The following is a 22131-nucleotide window of genomic DNA, read 5'->3' as shown; positions in this document are numbered from 1 at the left end:
GGGGGTTTTCTGCAAACGTCACACATCTAGGCATGATTCGGCGTATTTTAATATTCATAGTAGGCTTAATAGTAATAGAATATTCTAGCATGTAAGTATGATAGGTAGGCTATTTTGCATGACACACTATATATACACGCATGACACACTATATATACACACACTAATATATATATATATATATATATATATATATATATATATATATATATATATATATATATATATATATATATATATATATATTACACACACATACATGTAAAAACATGACTATATGATAGAGAAACAGAAGCATTTTGTGTAAAACTCAGCTATTTTAGTAATGTGAAGAAACAATAATAAACATATATCCATATATACACATGCATGCATTCAGGAAATTAATCTTTGAATGTATGGAATGAAACAGCAAGATTAGTTGAAAGAAAGATTAATTTCCTGAACGGCATTCCATAACACACATATACATCTATGTATATATATATATATATATATATATATATATATATATATATATATATATATATATATATATATATATATATATATATATATATATATATATATATATATATATATATATATATATATATGTATATATATATATATATCTCACAAACCATATTTACACATGCTAAAAGCCCTGAAAGAGGACTGCTTTGCAGTTTATTTCTCATGCTCCCTTTCTGCAGTTCAAGAGAGGTGAGTTTGGTAATGTGGTGTAGCCTCATTACCAGCCTATTTTTAGATTTTTTATTTTATTTTATGTAATTATTTGTATCCCTGGTCGCAATTGTTCGTCGATTTGTGCAGGAATACTCAGCCCAGTGCTCTGGCATCTTCAATACTGATCTGTCTTGTGCTGTCAGCCGTATTTCTCGCGCCCCAGCAGTCGATGAGGCATCTATATATATATATATATATATATATATATATATATATATATATATATATATATATGTATCCATGTCTATGCATACATGTCTATGTATATATATATATATATATATATATATATATATATATATATATATATATATATACATATATATATATACATATATATATCAATGTATATATATCTATGTATAAATGTCTATGTATACATGTCTATGTATATATATGTCTATGTGTATATATATCTATGTATATATGTATATTTACATATATCTACGTATATATGTCTATATCTATGTATATATCTATATATATATATATATATATATATATATATATATATATATATATATATATATGTGTGTATAAATATCTATGTATATATGTCTATGTGTATATATATCTATGTATATATATCTATGTATATATATCTATGTATAAATGTCTATGTATACATGTCTATGTATATATATGTCTATGTGTATATATATCTATGTATATATGTCTATGTATATATATCTATGTATGTATGTCTATGTATATATATATATCTACGTATATATGTCTATATCTATGTATATATATATATATATATATATATATATATATATATATATATATATATATATATATATATATATATATATATATATATATATATATGTATAAATATCTATGTATATATGTCTATGTGTATATATATATCTATGTATAAATGTCTATGTATATATATCTATGTATATATGTCTATGTGTATATGTCTATGCATGAGTCCACTGGCGGCTGCGTGTCTCTCCCGTGTTTACGCTCTCTGGTGCCCGTGAAGGACCTGCTGACGCAGCAACCCGTAAAATCTCGCGGAACTAGACACATCTTTGACCAAAACTGCAACATCTGGTTATTTCCGGGTCAGGATGAGACTGTAGCAGGCGGGACGGAAGCTGGAGTAATAAGTGCAGGTATTTGTGGTGCAGCCAGCAGCCAGACCTGGCCGGCCCCATGAGCGAGGTGTGACCGAGGAGGAGGATGGCGGGTCGGACTCCGCCGGGGGACCGGGACCGGCCGGAGGCTCCGGGCAGCCCTCCCGGCGGCAGGCAGCCTTCCTCGGATGAAAACGGCCACAGCGACAGCCCGGACGAGACTCTGTCCCCGACGTCCGTCATCTACTTCAAGGAGGCGCTGGGCTCGGCCAGCCTGCGGCTCGGTCCGCAGCCGCTCACGCAGTACGACTTCAGGATCGAGAGGACCTCCCGGAGGAGTGAGTTAACCTGCTCTCCACTTGGTTTAATGCCGCGTTCAATTTGTCCTCGGAAGTGGGGATTTCCCAGTTCCCTAGTCGGATTTATCAACTGGAACGCCCCTCGAAGTGGGATTTCCCACTGGGAAAGTGGGAGAGTCTTCACCACCCCCGAGTTCACATTCCAAGATGGCTGCCCCGGTTGTAAACAGTAGAAGAGAGCTCTGTAAAAATTCGTAGCACTTCATTCTAGTTTTGGTTACACTAAATCAGTCGTATACAAGTATTGTTCGGCATATATATGCTGCTATAGTGTAATTTACATTTTTCATGTGGTATATGCGAACTACAATCTTGTTTTCCTACTTTGTAACTGGAACGCTGATAACTCGGCTGTGACGTCATTCCCAGTTCCCAGTTCCGACTTCCGAGGTAAATGGAACGCAGCATAATAAACCTGAGCTTTCTCTGCTAACTTCCCTAAACAACCCACTTCCGTCCCAACCCTCATCCGGTGATCTGCCAATTTCTGCTGCTTTGCCAAAAAATGCTACCTAATGGTTTTCTACCTTGTAGAGCTACAATTTTACTGTGTTTTACTCCCTAAACTAGGGATGGGCGGTATGGACTAAAACATTTATCGCGGTAATTTCTGGCATTTATCCCGATAACGATAAAAATGACGATAAAAAAAATACCAATTCAACTCCACCTTTTTAACTATAAATCTATCACCACATTCAGTCTTTGGAGCCCCCAAAACACTGCTCTAAAGGAATACTAAATGCTACTAAACTACACCAATTGAATTAATAAAAACTAATTAAATTAGTACACCTGTACTGCAAAACTGTAATGACAAGTTTGAAATGTAAGAACAGATTAAACATGTATTCAAAATGTATGGCTTAAACAGTGGGATAACGGTGCAAACAGCAAAAGTATCATTGTCCTTCAAGTTTTCTTCTTATAAAATCACAAAGTAGGAAAAAAATACAACCTGATAAAGAAACAGGACAAATACATAAAAGCCATCCTTTGCACTCACTGTTTTTCTGCAGACTCTGCATATAATAGATAATGTTTGCTCCTCATCACCCTTTTTAAATCCAAACCAGTTCCAGATAACGGAGCTGGAGCCTCGCTTAACAACGAGCTCGTCGCTTTGTTACACAAAAACGTCATCAACGGGAATTTATCGTTTTTACCGCGAGATGACAAATTCTTACCGTGGGGATTTTTTTGACGGTATATCATGAACGGTAAAATATCGCCCATTCCTACCCTAAACCACTTCCTTTTCCCCCAAGTGGTCCTTGTCTCTTGCCAGGCCGTCATTGTAAATAAGAATGTTCTTATAATGACCTGCCTGGCTAAATAAAAGCCAATGACTGAATGAATAATAAAATAATAAAGAGAATTGTTGGATTTTTCTCTTTTATCATTAAATGTTCACAAAGTGTAATGCAATTCATGTCATGGGTAAGTGTATTTTGAAGGATCAAATACTCAACATCCCATATTATCAATTTTACATTGTGCAAGAAATGATTGGCGTGACGATCAAACTTTTAAAATCGACTCTGCGCATGTGCAGAACCGCAAAGTATAATTTCTCGGCAGGTAGCAAGGATTGGCAGAACACCGGGTCATGTCCTGCTGATTTCAGCAGCACTTTGCCCAAAAACCTCTTTGCGTCCTCGCTTTACGCATTAAAATATGTATTTTCTGTTACTCTAAAACGCATCCAACAATGTCAATAATCATCTTTCAGTTTCTCCTTTTTATCATCCTTTCACATTTAAATGACTGTCTTTGAATTTAAATGACAAGGCAAGTTTATTTATATAGCACAATTCAACACAAGGTAATTCAAAGTGCTTTACATCAACATTGAAAGCGGCAAGACACAATTAGACAGTAAATAACAAATAAAATTATGAGAAAAGAAGGTAAAATAATAAAAAGCACCTTTGTTGCTGAAAATTAAGGGCAGTAGAATACCGCAGGTACACATCTCATTCGTGGTTTTCAGAAAGTATTTAATTTAAGAGTACGCTTAAATACCAAATAAATGAAATAAAATGATAACAAAAAAGAGGTAAAAAGCACAAGTTGTTAAAAATAAGGGCAGTAGAGTACAGCAGGTAAGTATTTAATTCAGGAGTATGCCGGGATGGAATGAATTGCTAAATTACAGTAGTAGTAAAAGTAGTAGTATTAGCAGTATTTACAACCTCACCTCCAAAACAGAAAGCAGTGTTTTACAAACCTTAGACATATCAAATGCTCAAAGTAAGTACATCTTAACATGTCAAGAAAATAAATCATTTAATCTTCTCTGAAAAAGCTGTTACAACATCTTCCCTTCAGTCCATAAACACCTGAGGAGACCAGGTTTAGAGATAAAGGTCCCTTTCTTCTCTGATTTAGGACCGGAGCTTCGAGCATTGTCTTGCTGAGAGATGCAAAGTCTTCCCTGAAAAACATGTTTTCTGAATGGGAGCATGTGTCTCTCGTTTATTTCGTTGCAAATGTGGAAGCTGCTCATTCCACGGTCGTGCGCGGTGTCAGAAGAACTGGGGCCTGTTTCATGAAGGATGTTCAATTCAATTGTATTTATTTATATAGCGTCTTTTACAACAGAAGTTGTCTTTAGGATCTTTCCAGAGACCCAGAACATGACCCTCGAGCAATTATTACATTAACAGTGGCAGGTAAAAATTCCCCTTTAGGAGGGAAGAAACCTTTACCAGGATCATCAGCTAGGCAGAGCAGGAAAAGAGAGAAGAGACAGAGACACAACGGCTAACAGGTGTACTACAAGGATGACTATATAAACGGATTTAGACGGCAGACACTGAGGTGGGCGGGGGCGCTGCAGGTCAGGATGTCAGCAGGCATCTACCAGCAGTGGGATGATTGGGGGGGGACTGCAGGGCAGCATGCAGCTCCTGAAGCTCTGGCCTGAAGACAGAAGAGAAAAGGAGGGGGCAGAGCAGCACAACAAACTACAAGAACAATGGAGAACAATGATGGTGATGAAATACTTCTAATGAATAACTGAGGGTTGATTAACAAACTCTTGAGTTTTGGGTTTTTGGGTGTTCAGAGTTGGTTCAGTCAACTCTGAGTATGTCGACTCTGAGTTAGCACGACTATAAAAAGCATCATCAGTGCAGGAGGGCAAATACCGTGATTCACCAGGGCAATGCGTAGTGAGCGGCGGTGACCTTCCCCGCTAGAACGGAACATATTAGTCCAATCATTTAATACATATAAGCACATATTCAGACATAAGTGCAGCTGAGCTGCTGCCACGAATAAAAGAGAGTTGATGTTGGAGAAAATTGGAGATAAACTTAAATATTTAATGACTGTTTGGTAAGAATACAAATGTATATGGACCTATACTGCTCTCAATATTCACTGCCATGTAGATGCAAAAACATAACGGGCTCACTTTCTTTCACTTTAAAACCATTTAGTTTTTTATGCGTCATGTGTGTTTGTATTACTTAAATATTACAAAGATAAACCCCACAATGGAAACAGAAAAATTGCCCAATATCGCAAAAACCTTTTCACTCTTTCACGAGGTGGTGTCTCAGATGTGTCGATGATCCAGTTTATCGCACAAGTGCGACAAACACGTTTTGCTTGCACGTCTCTGACATCTTAGAACTAAAATACAAATCTAACAACTGAATCACATCAAAAATCTCCTCAAAATAATTAGTCTAGTAGTAGTTTACACACAAAATGCGTTCTTAAACAAATAAAATGGATGCTAACACTCTTACCCCTTTTCCACCAAACCGGTTCCAGTGCTGGTCCTGGTTAACAACTCGTGAACAACTCTGTATGTTTGGAGCCCCCAGGGGTTAATGGAGGAACTGCATGTCTGTGATGATGAATCTGTGATCGTTCTCCTTTTTTGACCTGATTTCACTAGAGTGCATATAATTTATATAAATCTGTGTAATTTAGCACCTCTTGAATATAATGTTTGAAAAGGGACTTTTCCAAATTGCTTAAAACATCAAACACACTAAGTTGATACATGTTTAAGTTTATACTTGTTTTGGAAATAAAGCTTTGTTTGCATCAAAAAGAAAATCAAAAACAACATTTGGTTCTCCGAGGCGGCCTGAAATTCATGGAGGCGGCCGCCTTCGTTTCCATACGCAGGAAAAACCCCGAACATAAATGATTGTTTGAGCAGAGATGCAGTAATTTAACCAGGACTGCTGAAACCACAGAGACCTGGTGGCTTCCTCTGCTCCTCATTTACAGGTTTTATAACGTAGGTTTCTGTTACGTTTGTGGAGGTCAGAAGATGATGAATGATGAGTAAGCTTTATTTGTCCCGTGGCCAGCGTTCCAGCCATGCAAAATTTCTGCCAGTACAACCCATCAAGACAGCAGAAAAAATAAAGACAAAACAGATAACAACATATGACATGCGTCCACTGGTGCAATCAGCTGAGAAAGGGTGACACGGGGATGGAGGAGGGGGAGAAAAAAGGCATCTTCACACTGTGTATAAATACACAAAGTGCAAAAAAAACACCTCAGCACAGAAAAGCAACATAGGAACATCATCCTCTATTTTAAAACGTAGGATGTGAATCTGATTTGTTTCCGTGTCGGCCGTGTTGTTAGAAACCAGGCGTCTGTTTCAGGTCAGATGCTGCTAATGTCTGAGATACAGATGAGCCTCTGCTGCATCATTAGCATCGCCTGGTGACTCAGGGGACCCCCCTCCCTCCCCTTCCTCGCTCTTTTCTTTTTTCTTTTTTTCTAAAACGCATGCACCATCTGCTCACGTGATGGTGTGTTGCTGTGCCCAGCACTACCGTCAGCCATCTTGGTCAACACCCACCCCGAGCATTCACTGCGGTGCTCTGGGAGTCCAATCAGAGCGAACCGGTGCTGAGCCGACCGGAGGAGGGCTGTGATTTTTCAGCACGGTGCTCTGTTGCATTTCAAATCCTCCGGCTGCACAAAAAGGGACGGCAGGAGCTCGAAAAGGAGGAGGTGGAGGAGGAGAAGGGAGGGCTGCCTTTCTCAAGACAGCGGCGGATTTCACCCAGTTGCATCCTGGAGGAGAGGAGGATGAAGGCATAAAGAGGAGGAGAAGCAGAATCCTTTCCGACAGCCAGTGAACGCTGCTTCCAGGAGGCCTTCCCCATCTCTGCCTTTTGTCTGGGAGCTCCCTCCATCCCCAGTTCCTCCTCTCTCAGACCTTTTGTTGTGTCGGGGGTGTTTTTCCTGGCCGTTGCTGGCTCCCGGGACAAAAGCCGCTACGCCTTTCCCCCTTTTTATTCCCTTCGCTGGTGTTGATTTGTGCCTGCCGAAAGCTGAGTCATCATGTCTGATCTGACGCCTCAGAGCGAGACCCCGACCCCCACCACAGACAAGATCACCCAGGCCGCCAGGGAGACCATCTATCTCTGCAACTTCCGCGTGTCTGTCGATGGCGAGTGGCTCTGCCTCCGCGAGCTCAACGACATCTCGCTCACGCCGGACCCGGAGCCGGCCCATGAAGGTACCGAGGGGGGTGGGGGGTTGTTGAAGTGCTCAGGGTGTGGTGGTGCGTTCAGGTCCCCGTACGCTGTAAACGGATAAAATGCCCTGTTTGAGCTGCGTCATGGTGGACTTCCTGGGAGGTGGTGTGATGCTCCCGAGAGTTGGTGCCACTCGTGAATAAGTGGCGGCCCGGAGGCGAGGCAGCAGGAAGTGGCTGGCGTCTCGCCGAGAAACGGGCGAGATGAAGTGCAGCCATGTCCAGATATCTGACGCGCTCGCGCACAGACGCGCTGCACCTTCGTGCTTCTTGTTGTGACAGGAGGTGACTTTTGTCCAGTCATTAGACAAACACGACCCAGCAGCACTTACACCATATTAGCGGTCGCCACGACAACACAGAGGACCATTAACAGATGAGAGGCTTCTGATTTCTGGCGCTAAAAGAGGATGTTTTATTTTGTCACATTGCACTTCTATGACTTGAGAGATGATTTAATATCAAGTTTTCCACTTGAGTGGACATTTTAGCTCGGATGATATTCGTAATCAGCTCTTGGTGTTAACGTGGGACTTCCTCCTACTACTGAAACTCCTTTACTGTGTTTTATCTTCACAATTCACCTGCACAGATCATCCCAGACAGTTTTAATCACACACACCAGGATACAGTTAAAATAAAACTCGTCCTACAGATGCCACCTGCAACTTTATGCTACATTAACCTGTTAAAAGGTACGTTTCCATAGATTGCATCAGTGTGAAGATGACCACTCGGCAACAAAAGCTCAGTTCAGTCTCCCCTCTTTAGGTTTCACCATCTTAATCACATTCAAGTGAAAAACCCCTTTTGTTTATCTGATCCAAGTCTGTGTGTCAAATCAAAACTATTTTTGTTATGTGATGTCGAGGAGCGCTGGACCACCGATAACCGTCGCGAGTAAACAAGTGTTCTACAATGTGCAGTATTTCCTTTGTTCTGATTTAAATGTGGATTTTTGACCCGCCGTTCGTTCGTACTAGCTGGGAAGATTTATTAAAGGTGCCGTTCCTGAGATATGGCCTCGTACAAACCCAGGGCCCGGCAGCTGCTCCACACGGGGGCGCCGTCACACATCCTGAAGAAAAACTCCAAAACGGCTCCTGTTTTGAAAGTGACTTCAATGTTTAGTGACATAGATGCGTCCAACTAAGCCAGTTTCAGGGTTCGGAAACAGAAAACCCCTAAATGTGGCAACGTTACCAGGAAGGTCGGTCTCAACAGTCCTAGATGAAGCTCTAAAGCTCCGTTACGCAGCAGGAAAACCAAGACTGGTGCCGTCAATGTTTTCCGGAGTGATGCTTCAGTTATAGATCATTTTAATGGGTTTAAATTTAACAAATACTTTACTCAAGACAAAATGCTGCAACAATGACGCCAAAAAAGAGAATATTTTTCTGGTGTGGCCGACCACGTATCCATTTCCCTCCTTTTTGAAATGTCGAGTACATACATGACCACGTCTAAAAGAGAGAAAACTGATGTCCCAACTTTGGCTCCTTAACGTTTGGAGATGTTGGTTCTGAGTCGTGTTTACGGTGGTGTTTTTAGCTTTTTGGTTGGTACATATGCAAAGTCAGTCGGTAAAGTTACATGCACATCTAAACCAAGCTATTGGCAACAATCTAGCTAATGATTAAACTGGACTTTCAGAGAAATCCGAGTATACATGCACGAGAAGACGATCGATTATTGAGTGAGGTGCTTTCGACTCTGCAATGCTAGGTGGCGCCACACCCACTTTTGAGTTGACGTTCTTCCGGTTCCTTCTTTGTTGTTCGTCTTCTTCTTCTACTACTGTGTTGATATTCTGGCTTTTGCTGTGTCGTCACTTCGGGGAGTCCCGAACAGTCACTAGCTCGGCTAAGCGTGGGTTGCGTATACATGCAGGAATAACTCCGGTTAGGACAGATTATCTTGCATTAATAGCTCAATTTCAAGAGGTTTGGTTCGACTACAGCCTGGCTAAGGTGTATACATGGCTTTTAAAAATTCGATATCGGTCGGATTAAGGCAACAATTCGACTTTCTGTTGCATGTAAACATACTGAGTGTTAACTGAAGTGAACCCGGCATGGCTGTAATGCTCTTATTTAAGACGACGTGTTCCTCGACCGCAAGAGACTGAGCTTGAACTTGATAAGTCGGCCTGACATCCCAACCTACTGTAGCGGAGCCACGAGTACCAGAAACAAGCCCAGATTAGGTCCAAATGTGTCTGTAATCGGGGCTTACTACAAGGTGTTGGTGCCAAAACCAATTAAAACTTTGTATTTTACTTTCTCTGAAACTTTGGACGATGGTTGGCTGAGGGACTATAAACTTATGCTGGGAAATATTTCTGTTTCTCTGTTTTCTGAATCCTGTTTCATCAGAAGATTTAGATTTAGAAAATGTAAAACTGGTACAAGCAATTACTTTGACTCAAGTAACCCAATATTTCGCTGCAGAATCGACGAGGCCTCATGTCCTAAATGCTTAACTTCTCTATAGTTGTGAACTTCAGTCTCAACGAGGCCGCTGTGAACTTCTCTCCCCTTCGTGTGTTTCCAGATCCCAAGGATCCGATCGCAATTGAGAGGTTGAACTTGATGAACATGGCCAAGCTGAGCATCAAGGGCCTGATAGAGTCGGCCCTCAACCTGGGACGCACACTCGACTCCGACTATGCACCCCTGCAGCAGTTCTTCGTCGTCATGGAGCACTGTCTGAAGCACGGATTGAAAAGTACGTGAAAACCACAGTGTTCGTCTGTTTTTATGGGTCAGTAGTGTTTGAGCGTGACGTTGGTGGCACTTCTCTCCGCCCCAGTTAAGGTGGCTCTGTTGGGCCGCACCTACCAGTTTTGGCCGAGGAAGAATCTGTTTTTAATCCACCTATCATGTTGAAACTGACAGGAAAAAAGGATTTGAATTACACCTGTAAGTGAACAAACTCTGTCAATCTTCAGCTAAGAAGACCTTCCTGGGTCAGAACAAGTCGTTCTGGGGAGCGTTGGAGTTGGTGGAGAAGCTGACGCCCGAGGCAGGAGAGATCACCGCCAGCGTCAAGGACCTCCCGGGTCTGAAGTAAGTCTGTTCACCGCTCCCGGGACATCCATCCATTATCTACGCCTGCTAACTCCAGGGTCACGGGGGTCGGCTGGAGTCGGTCCCGGCTCTGATTGGGGTCCAACTGGACAGATCATCAGTCCGACTCAGGACCACAGGTTCTGAACAAACCTCTGGTTTAAACCAGAAACCAAGTGTTTGCATAATTACAGGGTTTTGTTACAGTTTTTGTGAGAAACCACTGCTTGAGCCACTAAATACAAAAACAGATCAGAACAGAGCTGTGAAATAGGCAAGGCAAGTTTATTTGTAAGGCACAATTCAACACAAGATCATTCAAAGTGCTTTACATAAACATTAAAAGCAGCAAGACACAATTAAACAGTAAATAAATAAAATGAAATAAAATGATAAAGAGGTAAAATAATAAAAAGCACAAGTTGTTAAAAAGCAATGGCAATAGAGTACAGCAGGTAAGTATTTCATTTAAGAGTACACTTCAGTAACCAGTAATGTTTTTAGCCCTGATTTAAAGGAGCTGACAGGTTGAGCAGACCTCAGGTCTACAGGAAGTAGTAGAAATAAAAGATAAGAGTATAATCACTCTTACTTTGAAGAAGATGACGCCCAGGTTTGTTAAACCAGACCACCAGCCAACAGTCGACTCGAGTTCTGGGGACCCACGACCTTGGTCAGTTAACCGGGCGTCGCCTGGTCGGGGGTCCTGGTTAGACCGCTGCATTTAGCAACGCTGGATTAGCATAAGCTGGCTACTCTCAGCTAGACTGGAGGAACTGCAGGTCTGGATCCGGACCCTAGTGGTCAGTGAAGGAACTGCAGGTCTGGATCCGGACCCTGGTGGTCAGTGGAGGAACTGCAGGTCTGGATCCGGACCCTAGTGGTCTGTGGAGGAACTGCAGGTCTTTTTACTTGGTTGTAAGTGACATGTTGAGGCTTAATTCTAAATCCGGCTCTCGTGTTTGACGCCAGAACTCCTCTGGGAAGGGGGCGTGCCTGGTTGCGGCTGGCCTTGATGCAGAAGAAGCTCTCCGACTACATGAAGACCATCATCAACAGGAAGGACCTACTCAGGTGTGATGGTGTCCTCCTCTGCTGAATCCTCTGACTTCTGCTCACATTTACACGTGCACGTTTGAAAGCTCGCCACTCTCGTCTCTTCACTGCAGCGAGTTTTATGAGCCCAACGCGTTGATGATGGAGGAGGAGGGCGCCGTCATCGCCGGCCTGCTCGTTGGGCTGAACGTCATCGATGCCAACCTGTGTATGAAGGGCGAGGACCTGGACTCCCAGGTGCGGGAAGGTCCTTCACTCACAGCTGCTCAAATCACAGCCGTCTTTCAAAATGTTAAACCCACTAATGTTCTCGCTGCGACTTCTGAAATCACTAATTGTGGCGCCGCTCCTGCAGGTCGGCGTGATCGACTTCTCAATGTACCTCAAAGACGGGGGACACAGCAGCAAGAGCGCGGAGGGGTGAGTTTCACGCCGGGGACCCTAGAGCCCTCAGATCCTCGTCCCTCCAACTCGGGGACGTGACGTGACGTGTTTGTCGTCTCTCTTTCAGGGACGGTCAGATCACAGCCATCCTCGACCAGAAGAACTACGTGGAGGAGCTGAACAGACATCTGAGGTTTGTAGCGGCGCTCAACCCGGACTCGGCGTCAACGCTTGCCCCGACCGGTTAACAGAGCCGAACCGTCCGCCGGATCGTTTATTTCCCCACTTGTCGGTCAGAGGTGTGGCGTTCGCTCCCACTCAGGAGCAGGCGTTCTTTGTAAATATAGTAAATTTTCGATTTGAATATGTTCCTCCAGACACCAAAACCAGACCTGAAACCCGGTAACAAGCGGCAAAAGAAAGCAGAACTAATGACGAAACGGCAAGGAAATGTCTAATAAACGAGCTGCTGCGGCGTGGAGACACGTTTTACTTCACCTGCCGACATGCCCGTCAAACTGAAGTGAAATTAATGTGAAACCATCTCAGGATGCATGAGTTGCAGCTGGTGCACGTTCTCATAGGATTGTCGTAGATCAGTAAACACACCACCAACAGAGTTGCAGCTGCAACGTTCTGGAGGTAAATTAACCCAAAGTCTCATATTTAAAAACTTGAATTTAACTATTAACTAAGTATATTTGAATTTGAATGATAATGAATTTCTTTATTTATACGATTGGTAGGAAGACGAGCTGTTGACCTGAAGACTATGTCAGATCAGTAAAAATTGTCCCTTTTTTTTCCTGTTTGGTTTTTATTTTTTTACTTTTGACGCACGTTTACGTCCAATAACAGACGTGAAGTTGGTTTAACTCCGCCACGTTCCTCTAGGTAAACATTAGTAGTTCACATCATTTTAACCAGCGAACCATTTCCAGCATTGGCTCGGTTCACTTAAACACTCGGACCTCTTGCAGAAGTCGCGGTAAAAGCTTGGCGCCGAGCTCCGACCGGCTCTCTTCACTGGCATCACGTCGTTGACTTGCTCCTCCCATGATTCCCGGTTGTTTGTTTTTCTTTCAGCGCTTCAGTCAACAACCTCCAGGCCAAGGTGGACGTTCTGGAGAAGTCCAACACGAAGCTGACGGAAGAGGTGAGTCCTCGGCTTCGGAGCGTAATCAGCAGCGGCCTTGAACGCCGCGGCGGGTCCGTCTTGATCACATGCTCGTTGTGTCCACAGCTCGCCGTCGCCAACAACCGGATCATCACCTTACAAGAAGACGTGGAGCGGGTCAAGGAGGAGAGCTCGTATCAGCTGGAGTCCAGGAAGGTAAACGGGCCGGTGTCTCTCGTCTCCTGATGGAGAAGTCGTGCTTGAGGACAGACGTGTGTGATGAAAACAATAGTTTCAGACATATTTGAAAACTACATTTGTTTACGATCAGTTATTCAAGTACATTTGGTTACGATCCCCAGGCTGCTCGAGGCCCACTTAAGAAAGAAACGCCTGAATTACTTTGGCTTAGTTTGTGTTGTTCATTTGATTCTGATAATTTCCTTTTTTAAACATATTGTCAGGGCCTCCCGAAACGCAGAACACGCTGTGTGTAGGGCCTCATCTTCCAACGGGGGCCACATTTTGCACGAGGGCGTGTTTACATGGTAGTGCATAAGCGCTACCGTGAGGCGGAGGAGAGAAAAAAAGACTAATCTGACAGCGCATGATTGGCGGCACTCGACATCTGACTAATCAGAGGACTGTTTTCAGTTTTTTATGGGGGATTCAGGTGGTGGAAGTAACTTAAGAGTAATTGATAGCTATTTGTGGCTCAGTTTTAAGTTTTTTTTTATTCAATACTTATTTATTATTTCAGTTTGAATTTTGGATTTTTTATTTGACTCATGAAGTCAACTTCTGTATCTATACCTACAGTACATTTGTTATTATTAATAAAAGTTGTTTGGTTAAATGGCTTGTTATACGGTCATTTTCTACCTATGATACATTTGGGATGGGGAGAGGTGTGGGGGCCGGGGGCCTCCAAATAATATTACGCTTAGGGCCCCAATTCGGTCAGGGTCCCTGCATGTTCTGTTACATAAAACAGTTTGAAGGCGAGTGAACCGTCTTAGTCTCGTAATTGGACTTCGTATCTGGACAACAATGCAGTATAAATGTGATGAAAGCGGACTTTCTGTTTCCCTCAGCCTCTGAGAAGTGATTCAGTGGCGGAGGGACAGACGCTGGGCGAAGCGCGCAAGCAGCTCAAAGAGGAAACTTCGCTTCGACTGGTACGTCTCAGGCTCCATAACGTGATTCTCCCAGAAAACCGTCTGTCTGGGTTCAGGGTTTGAACTGAACTGACCTCTGCGCAGGATGTTGAGCGGGAGCTGGAGGTGCAGATCGGGATGAAGCAGGAGATGGAGTTGTCCATGAAGATGCTGGAGAAGGACATCTGTGAGAAGCAGGACGCCCTGATGGAGCTCAGGCAGCAGCTGGAGGACCTTCGGGCCATCAACCAGCAGCTCAGCCACAAGTCACAGGTGAGGCTTCGAAAGGGATGGCGTCTACTTGTGGGACCATTTCCAGTCGAGTCCAGTCTTCTGAGAATTTACTTCTTTTTTTTTTTTTTTTTCTTTATTATTATTATCCTCACATCTTACATTACACAGCTGGTAGGGCTGGGCGATATGGACCAAAAGTCATATCTCGATATTTTCTAGCTGAATGGCGATACTCGATATATATCGATATTTTTTCTGTGCCATAATTGGGGTTTCCCCCAAAGCATTATAGCATAGTATCTGTTAGCATCTCTGTCAGCTTCATTTTTTTCTGAGGCAAACCCTTAAAAAAACAGTCAGTTTTAATACAAAGCCTTGTGCCAAATGTCACACAGGTTCCTTTATTAACAGAGGTCTGCACAATATACAAATGTATAAAACAAATAAAATAAAATAAACCACCTGCATACCGGTGTATATAGAATAAAAATGCTTCTTGAATAATATAAAACAAATATCCCTTTCCTGCATAACAATTAAATTAAAATACACTGCAATTAATACAATGTAGAAACAGTAACAGGCAGACTTTTCCACTGAGGTTGAAGTTGTGCAAATAACAAAACATTTGTGCAAATCTCAAATAAAACATTCAAGTCAATTTGTCACAAAATACACTATATCAAAATCGTAAAAAAATGTATTTATTTTTATTTTTTTAAATAATCGATATAAACGATATTGTCTCGTACCATATCGCGTTTGAAAATATATCGATATATATTAAAATCTCGATATATCGCCCAGCCCTAACAGCTGGTGTACAATTGGTTTACAATTGTTGTCAGGGAGAAAGAAAAACATCAGCATGTCAAAACATAGCTGTTGCCCTATAGTTGTGTAATGTTGAAAGAAACAAAACCTGCGTATATTTATATTTTTTAAGGTAAAACGAACAAACAGAACTAACTAAAGACAAACACACACAAAAAAAAGGGGGAACAATGATGACTCAAAACGGGATGTATGGGCTTGTAACAGCGACTTAATTCAGTTGCAGGGAGACCAATCTGCAATATTATAAGGGTTTGGATATACACACACATAAAATTATGTACGTATAAAACGCATGAAACCTGGCAGTCTTTCAAACAAACAGAGAAATGACCGAGAAAGTAAGTAAGTGAGTGGAGACAAGTAATTTAGTTTCTAGATAATTGTGACTTTTGTATATAGGAGACCCATTTTGACCATGACCTTGTGAATTTATCCATTTGTAGCCGAAGTGAGAAAGTAATCCTTTCCATTTTATAGATTTCATTAACAATATCAGTCCATTCCTCCATTGTGGGGGCGTCAGGATGCAGCCAGTGACGTGTGATGGTTTTCTTGCCCAGAGAATTTACTTCTACAGAAAATAGAATAAAACAAATGAATAAATACGCTGAGTTTGCACCATTAAAAACCAACATATCCAGCTCAACCGCCGCACGTGTTGGGGTGAGACGTTCGGTCCCGGGGAGGCTGGACAAGGTCTCGTAAGTCCCTGAAGAGTGGTTTTGAACACCTTTTTTATATATTTAATTTAAACTCAGTTTGGTGCCAGATGGGCGGGGCAAGCAGGCCCGATAGCTGGCTGGGATACGCCCACCTTACTCTTGTTCCCATAAACGATCTAATTTGGCTAACTTTAGCTCAGGCTAATCTAGATGGAATACATCCATCCATCCTTGTTTCGGTAGCAACATCTGAAACGAGGACCGGCGGAGCTCCAGCCAACCGCCGCTGTCAGCCATTTGTGGCTAGCTGTGGGTGGATATCTGCCAAGAACGGCTGTCGGCCTGCTAGCCGTCAGCTGGGAGTAACGTTAGCGGGTCTGCAGCAGTCAGCGTAGCTGATCTTTGACCCCTGGAGTGATCCATTTATGGATTAAAAAACAAGGGGGCCCAGTGTAGAACCCTGACGTACTCCACAGCAGAGAGGGGAAAAAGTTGAGCATTGCACGAGCAACGCACAAGTCAGGCGGTCCAAAAGTCCCAAAACAGCTGAATCAACAATTAAAAGCAATAAAACAAACAAACAAACAACTCTTTAGAGTAGCTTCTGTGCTGTGGAACCATCTGAAACCAAAACCAGCGCTTGATGGGAGGTGTGGTTGTAGTGGACCTGCTGCCGCCTGGTACCATAACGTCACCTGGTGTTGGTGAAATCCCCTGAGACGTTGCCGGTCTTCCTCAGAGTGCTGATGCCAGCTCCAGACAGAAGAGCGACGCCATCGGCCGCCTGGAGGAGAAAATAAACCAGATGTCGGGGACCATAAGAACTCTGGAGACCAGGTGAGGACAGTTTGACGTTCACAGGCGATGTCCAGTTTTGCTCACTGAAGCCTTTACCTGCTCAGACCCCTCACGCTCATGTCACTGTCTTTCTCCCTCCACTTCCATTGTCATTATTATCATTTTCTCTTTATTCCCCCGTTTCTTGATCTACCTTTTCTTTAATTAGTGATAAACATTTGGTGAAGCAGGCCAAAAACCTGAGCTGTGCGGCTGGGAAGCTGCTGCAGGAGTAGCTGCACACGCCTGAGCGCCAACGTACAACCTGCCTAATATAGACATAACCAAACTAGGATGTTCCCTCTTCTGTACGGCGCCCTTTTGTTGTCGATGGTAAACCATCGCCCGCCACCTCCTGCAGTCAGCTGTTAGTGTGGACTGGAGCGAGTCTTTTAGCAGCCCTTCATCCTCGCGTTCTCCGGCAGATGTGTTCGCCGCTTCAGAATTTAAACTTTGATTTGACCTTCAAACCATTACTGCTTCTTCTTTCTCTTCTTTTTTTGTTCCCGGGCAAACACGAGGCGAGTAGACGGCATGCTGCCCGAGAGATCCGACTGTTGATTAAAGTGCCAACAAGCCTGGATGATTTGGAGCTTAGCAGACTTCCTGTAACGTTATCCCAAAGATTTCAGCCGCTGCCGGAGACTGTTTTTTTTTTGAGTATTTCTCGACCAACGGAGACTGTGTGACGTAAAAAGCACATGTGAGCTGATGTTTAGGGAGCGTGATCCAGGGCGCCTTGTTGTCATGTCATGATCCGCATGCGAGTTTCCAGCGCCAGCACAGGAGACGGTTCGAGTGAGAAGAAAAGGGCAAAATTAATTTCTTAATTTTGACTTGTCTGTGAGCATAACATTGGTGTAAACTGTAGCTGTCATTAGGCCAATAAAACGATGAACCAAACCCGGCCTGCCGCTGCTTCTTTGGCTCCGCTCCCCCTCATCCTCGTCCTTGTCGGACTTCAGTTCTGTTTGTCATTTGTTTCCTCGTGTTTTGTGTCTTTTTTCTTTCTAGTTTTTAGCTCAGTCTTGTTTGTCTACGTCCAGTTTTTGTTTTAACCCGCTCACCCTGCACCAGGTGCAAGCAGGCTGAGAGAGAGAGGGATCTGGCCCTAGAGGCCAACCGGCTCTTCAAACAGGAGTTTGGAGACAAGATCGAGAGCCTGCAGGTGGAGGTGGAGCAGCTCCGGACGCAAAGGTAAAAGATGAGCCGCCCCTTCGCCCCCCCCGCCGTCCACTGCTGCTTACCGCCCCGGAGGTCAGTAGAGTCGTCGCTAATCGCAGGAGATTACCGCCGTCAGGGAAGAGCTCGGCTTTAATCCTATAAAAAACTTTTTCCACCTCAAGCGAAAGCACGTCCGGCAGCAAAAGCCTTAGTGGACACGGTTTACCGCAGAAACCCTGTCGGTACTGAGCCGACGCCACAAACACGAGCCTGTTGTCGGTTCAAAGCTGCGACGGCGTTTGGGTGAGGCCCGCCTGCAGCTCAACGCCGGGTTCAGGCCCGCCGGCGGTGGCGCACCATCACAAATCACGCGTCACCAGTAAACTCAGGTCTCTGTGACACGTCCGAGTCTTTCAGACCAACACAATATGTTCTTCATTCTGATTGGACAACGGTGAAGGGACGGGGATTCATGAACTCTTTTTATCCTCTTCAGAGGCGTCACAAGCTACAACCTCGCGTTGTCAGTAACGACCACGTCGACCAGACGCCGCCTCGTGTTTGAATGAGATGATTCATAAAGATTCATCTGCGCGTTCGCCGGGTCTTGGATGTATTTTAGTGGCACCGTCAACGTGAAACCAGAAGTTCTTCTTCGTCTTTATTTTCTGTTGTCTGTTTCTGAGGTCAAACCTGGAACAGGAGCTCAGGAGAAGGGGTGATCCTCATCTCGGCGCCGCGTCCAGACAGTCCAGCAGCGTCCGCCGGGACAGGAAACACCCGGAAAACGCCCCAAAAGTACGTGTCTGCTACCCTGTGAGCCTGAGTTTAAGAGCCGGGACGTCAGCTTGATCTGTGACTGTGTTCCTCCAGCAGCATCTCCCAGAATCCCCGTCTGCCGGAGGAGGGACGGAGCAAGAGGACAGGACCAGTCTGAGCTCCAGCCTGTGAGTCCACAGCCACCGGGCCGCGTTTGCACCGGCCACAGAAGAATATTCTGACTCTGCCTGTCTCTCCTCACTTCTCCCAAGGTCGCTGTCGCTGTCGCATCACGAGGACGAGCAGGTGAGGCTCTGACCTTGTTTCCACTTGCTCCCGTTCACCCGTGAAACGTCTGTTTGTTTCAAGTCCGATTCCGGACTGGTGGAGACGATCAGAGCTGGGGCAACTGAAGCCCAGCTAGTTTCCGAGCATTAATATCCAGAGGTGTGTCAGAGTTGCAGGTCTGTGTGGTTTCTGTGCAGGAGCCGGTGGTGGTGAGCCGACCGTCGGTGTGCACCATGTGTGAGCAGCAGGACTCTCTGCTCAAGCCTAAGGTACGAACCCGTTCCAGCAGGATTGTCTGGGATGTCGGCTTTAGTTTATTTAATTTATTTTTGTGTCCTGATGACTTGAAGACTTGCTTACCTGTTTGTTTTCCTTTAAACAAAGAAACTACTTGTTTAAATAAAACTAGTAAATGACTTTCTAAATCTTATGAAGGTCTCCAGAGAGGCCCAACGAGCGTCGGCGCTCAGTTTTCCATCTTTTATCCGTCGTCCCTGCAGGTTAGCTGCAGCCTGACCGTGAGCTGCGAACAAACATCCTCCGGTTTAACTCCATAAACAAAGAAAATGCAGCAGTGCTGAAGGTCGGACAGAGAAGTTGTAAAATCTTCAACTGCTGGTTAATGTGTAAACTTGAAATATCAGTTTCAGTATGATTTGAAGTAGCCGTACGATTGGTTTCCATGACAACAGTGTAGCACGTACACCGTCACACATCAACAATGAAACGGAGGAGATGAGAGACTAAATGAGAGAATGACAGCGTGAAAGATCCGTAAAGAAACGTGAGGAAACGTGTGTGATTTATCCTCCACGCCTGCAGGGGGAGCTGCTGAGCTGGAAAAGTCTTTGTGCCGGTTTAAAAGTTTCAAACCCAAGTATTTTACATTTTTGTGTACAAATGTCCTCTACCGTATGAGGGATGGAAAAATGACTAAAAACATATAAATATACATATAAATGCATACATAAATAAAAGAATAAATAAATATTTAGCTAATGAAAAAGGCTCACTTATTTTTTTCCTTGTATTTGCTTATTTATTTTATCATTTTTTTTGTGTATTTATACATTTATTTGTACATTTGTGTCTCCAAATGTTACCGAGGTGGGTGGTTCTAACAAAAAAAGATAAAATACACAAATACAAGGTAATAAAAATTTTTTTTAGCCTTTTTCATGAGCAAACCATATTTATTTATACATTTATGTGTATTTATTTTTATATTATTTTCTGTCCCTCATACCACCGGGGAGGGAACTCGTCATTTTGTCGCAGCATCAAAAGATGGATTCAGTTTTCTAAAACTTCTTTGTCCCAACTCTTGGTAGTGAAGTGAGAATGACTGAAAGCTGCAGACGTCACTGTCCAGAAGATTAGAAGCGGTTCGACAACTGCAGCAGGGTTTTATCATCTCCAGGAGCGCTGTTTTCTCAGTCTCTGTTTTGTCATCTCCAGAAGCGCTGTAAGAACTGCGACGGGGTTTTCTGCGAGAGCTGCGTGTCCGGCGAGCTTCCGCTGCCCTCGTCCATCCTCCCGGAGACGGTGTGCAACGCCTGCTACTCGCAGCTGCTGCAGCAGTACGCCTCCACGCCGCCGTGAGCCGTGAGGACCGCCGGCACGGCCAGAAAAGTACTTTGACCTCACGGCCTGAAACGTGGTGGAAGATCCTCCGGGTCTCGGCTCTGCTGCGGTCCCCCCCGCCGCCAGCAACGGGAGACGTGCAGGTCTTCCTCGTGTTTCACGGCGCTGCAGCCGCGTCTCTTCTTCTAGTGGATGTGGCTGCAGCGTTCCTCAACCAAAACCTGCTTATATGAACAAACAAACACCTTGCTGGATCCAGAAAACCCAGCTTGAATCATCTCATTCACTAAAACCATCCCAGACCTCCAGGTCCAGGGCTGGACCACCGAGGACTCCCCCCAGATTGGAGCGGTGCGGAAGAAACCGGATCTCTGTCTGTGTTTTTAGCTTCTGCTGATCGCTTGGGGATATAATCAAAGTTTAATCAGAAAAATGTTGATCCTGACGACGAGACCCGGTCCACATGTCCACGCAGACGAGACCCGGTCCACATGTCCACATCTCCCGTGCAGTTAAACCCGCCAGTAAGAAGAATAAAGGACAGGTGGACATCCGGGTGGAAACTGTTAGTGAGGGAGGACAAGCAGACGTGTGGAGAACAAAACCAGCTTTGGATTGGATTGGTTTGAAGGGGGACTGCAGGTCCGGATCCGGACCCTAGTGGTCAGTAGGGAAACCTCAGGTCCAGATCTGGACCCCCTTGCTGCAGGATTTTAGTTGATTGACAGGCAGGATGGCGTCTCTTTATGCTAAACTAATTTAATTTAAAATCAGCAGATTATTTTTAAATAAAAGCAGCTTTTCTGGAGTTTGGCGAGCTGGTTAGTGACGCTGCATCGGTCAGACGTGGCGTTAAACTTCTGCTGATGGCCCAGACGGAGTCGCGGCTGATCCGGTTTACGTCCATGCAACGGTCACATCCACAAACCCAACAGGTGGACATTTGGACTCGTCTCTGGTCCGGATGAGTCCGGATGTCTGCGTGGTTTTTGAGGTGCTGGCCGCTCAGACGTGGGCGCAGCTGCCGTTTCCACCTCGTTGGTTGTTTTAAATCTGTCTCTGAAGCTGATTAGAGACCGAATGCTTCTAAGATCATCAATAAAGTTTTACTGACACTAAAGTGCGTCTGACTCCGTTATTTCATGAGGTGCGGAGGAACGTCCTCAGACCGGATTACTCCACATTAGAGGGTCATCTCCCAGCATGCACCTGGCAGTTATAATTATCACCTGCTGGAAAGAACCAAATTCTTCTCTGTTACCAACTTAAATGAAAAAA

At 44.0% G+C, this 22131-nt stretch overlaps 1 protein-coding gene across 5 annotated transcripts; it reads left to right on the top strand.

Moving 5' to 3' along the window:
* Positions 1 to 1708: 1708 nt before the first annotated feature.
* On the top strand, positions 1709 to 21973 carry rufy3 (RUN and FYVE domain containing 3). 5 transcript variants are annotated; one of them, XM_061730707.1, is made up of 18 exons: positions 1709 to 2158; positions 10260 to 10433; positions 10657 to 10774; positions 11747 to 11848; positions 11944 to 12067; positions 12186 to 12250; positions 12342 to 12407; positions 13301 to 13370; positions 13458 to 13547; positions 14426 to 14509; positions 14594 to 14761; positions 16961 to 17058; positions 18136 to 18255; positions 18909 to 19020; positions 19096 to 19169; positions 19254 to 19287; positions 19470 to 19538; positions 20728 to 21973. In XM_061730707.1, exons 1-18 carry the CDS (start codon positions 1927 to 1929, stop codon positions 20869 to 20871), a joined length of 1944 nt encoding a protein of 647 aa, XP_061586691.1. In that variant the 5' UTR covers positions 1709 to 1926; the 3' UTR covers positions 20872 to 21973. The 5 variants fall into 5 exon arrangements, with proteins under 5 accessions (XP_061586691.1, XP_061586692.1, XP_061586689.1 ...); XM_061730708.1 differs by having other exon boundaries at positions 1710 to 2158; positions 19099 to 19169; XM_061730705.1 differs by having other exon boundaries at positions 1710 to 2158; positions 19467 to 19538.
* The last annotated feature ends 158 nt before the right edge of the window (positions 21974 to 22131 follow it).

This window comes from Cololabis saira, chromosome 9, assembly GCF_033807715.1.
Source record: "Cololabis saira isolate AMF1-May2022 chromosome 9, fColSai1.1, whole genome shotgun sequence".
In the NCBI taxonomy this organism is placed as follows: Eukaryota; Metazoa; Chordata; class Actinopteri; order Beloniformes; family Belonidae; genus Cololabis; species Cololabis saira.
This window is presented reverse-complemented; position numbering and strand designations above follow the sequence as displayed.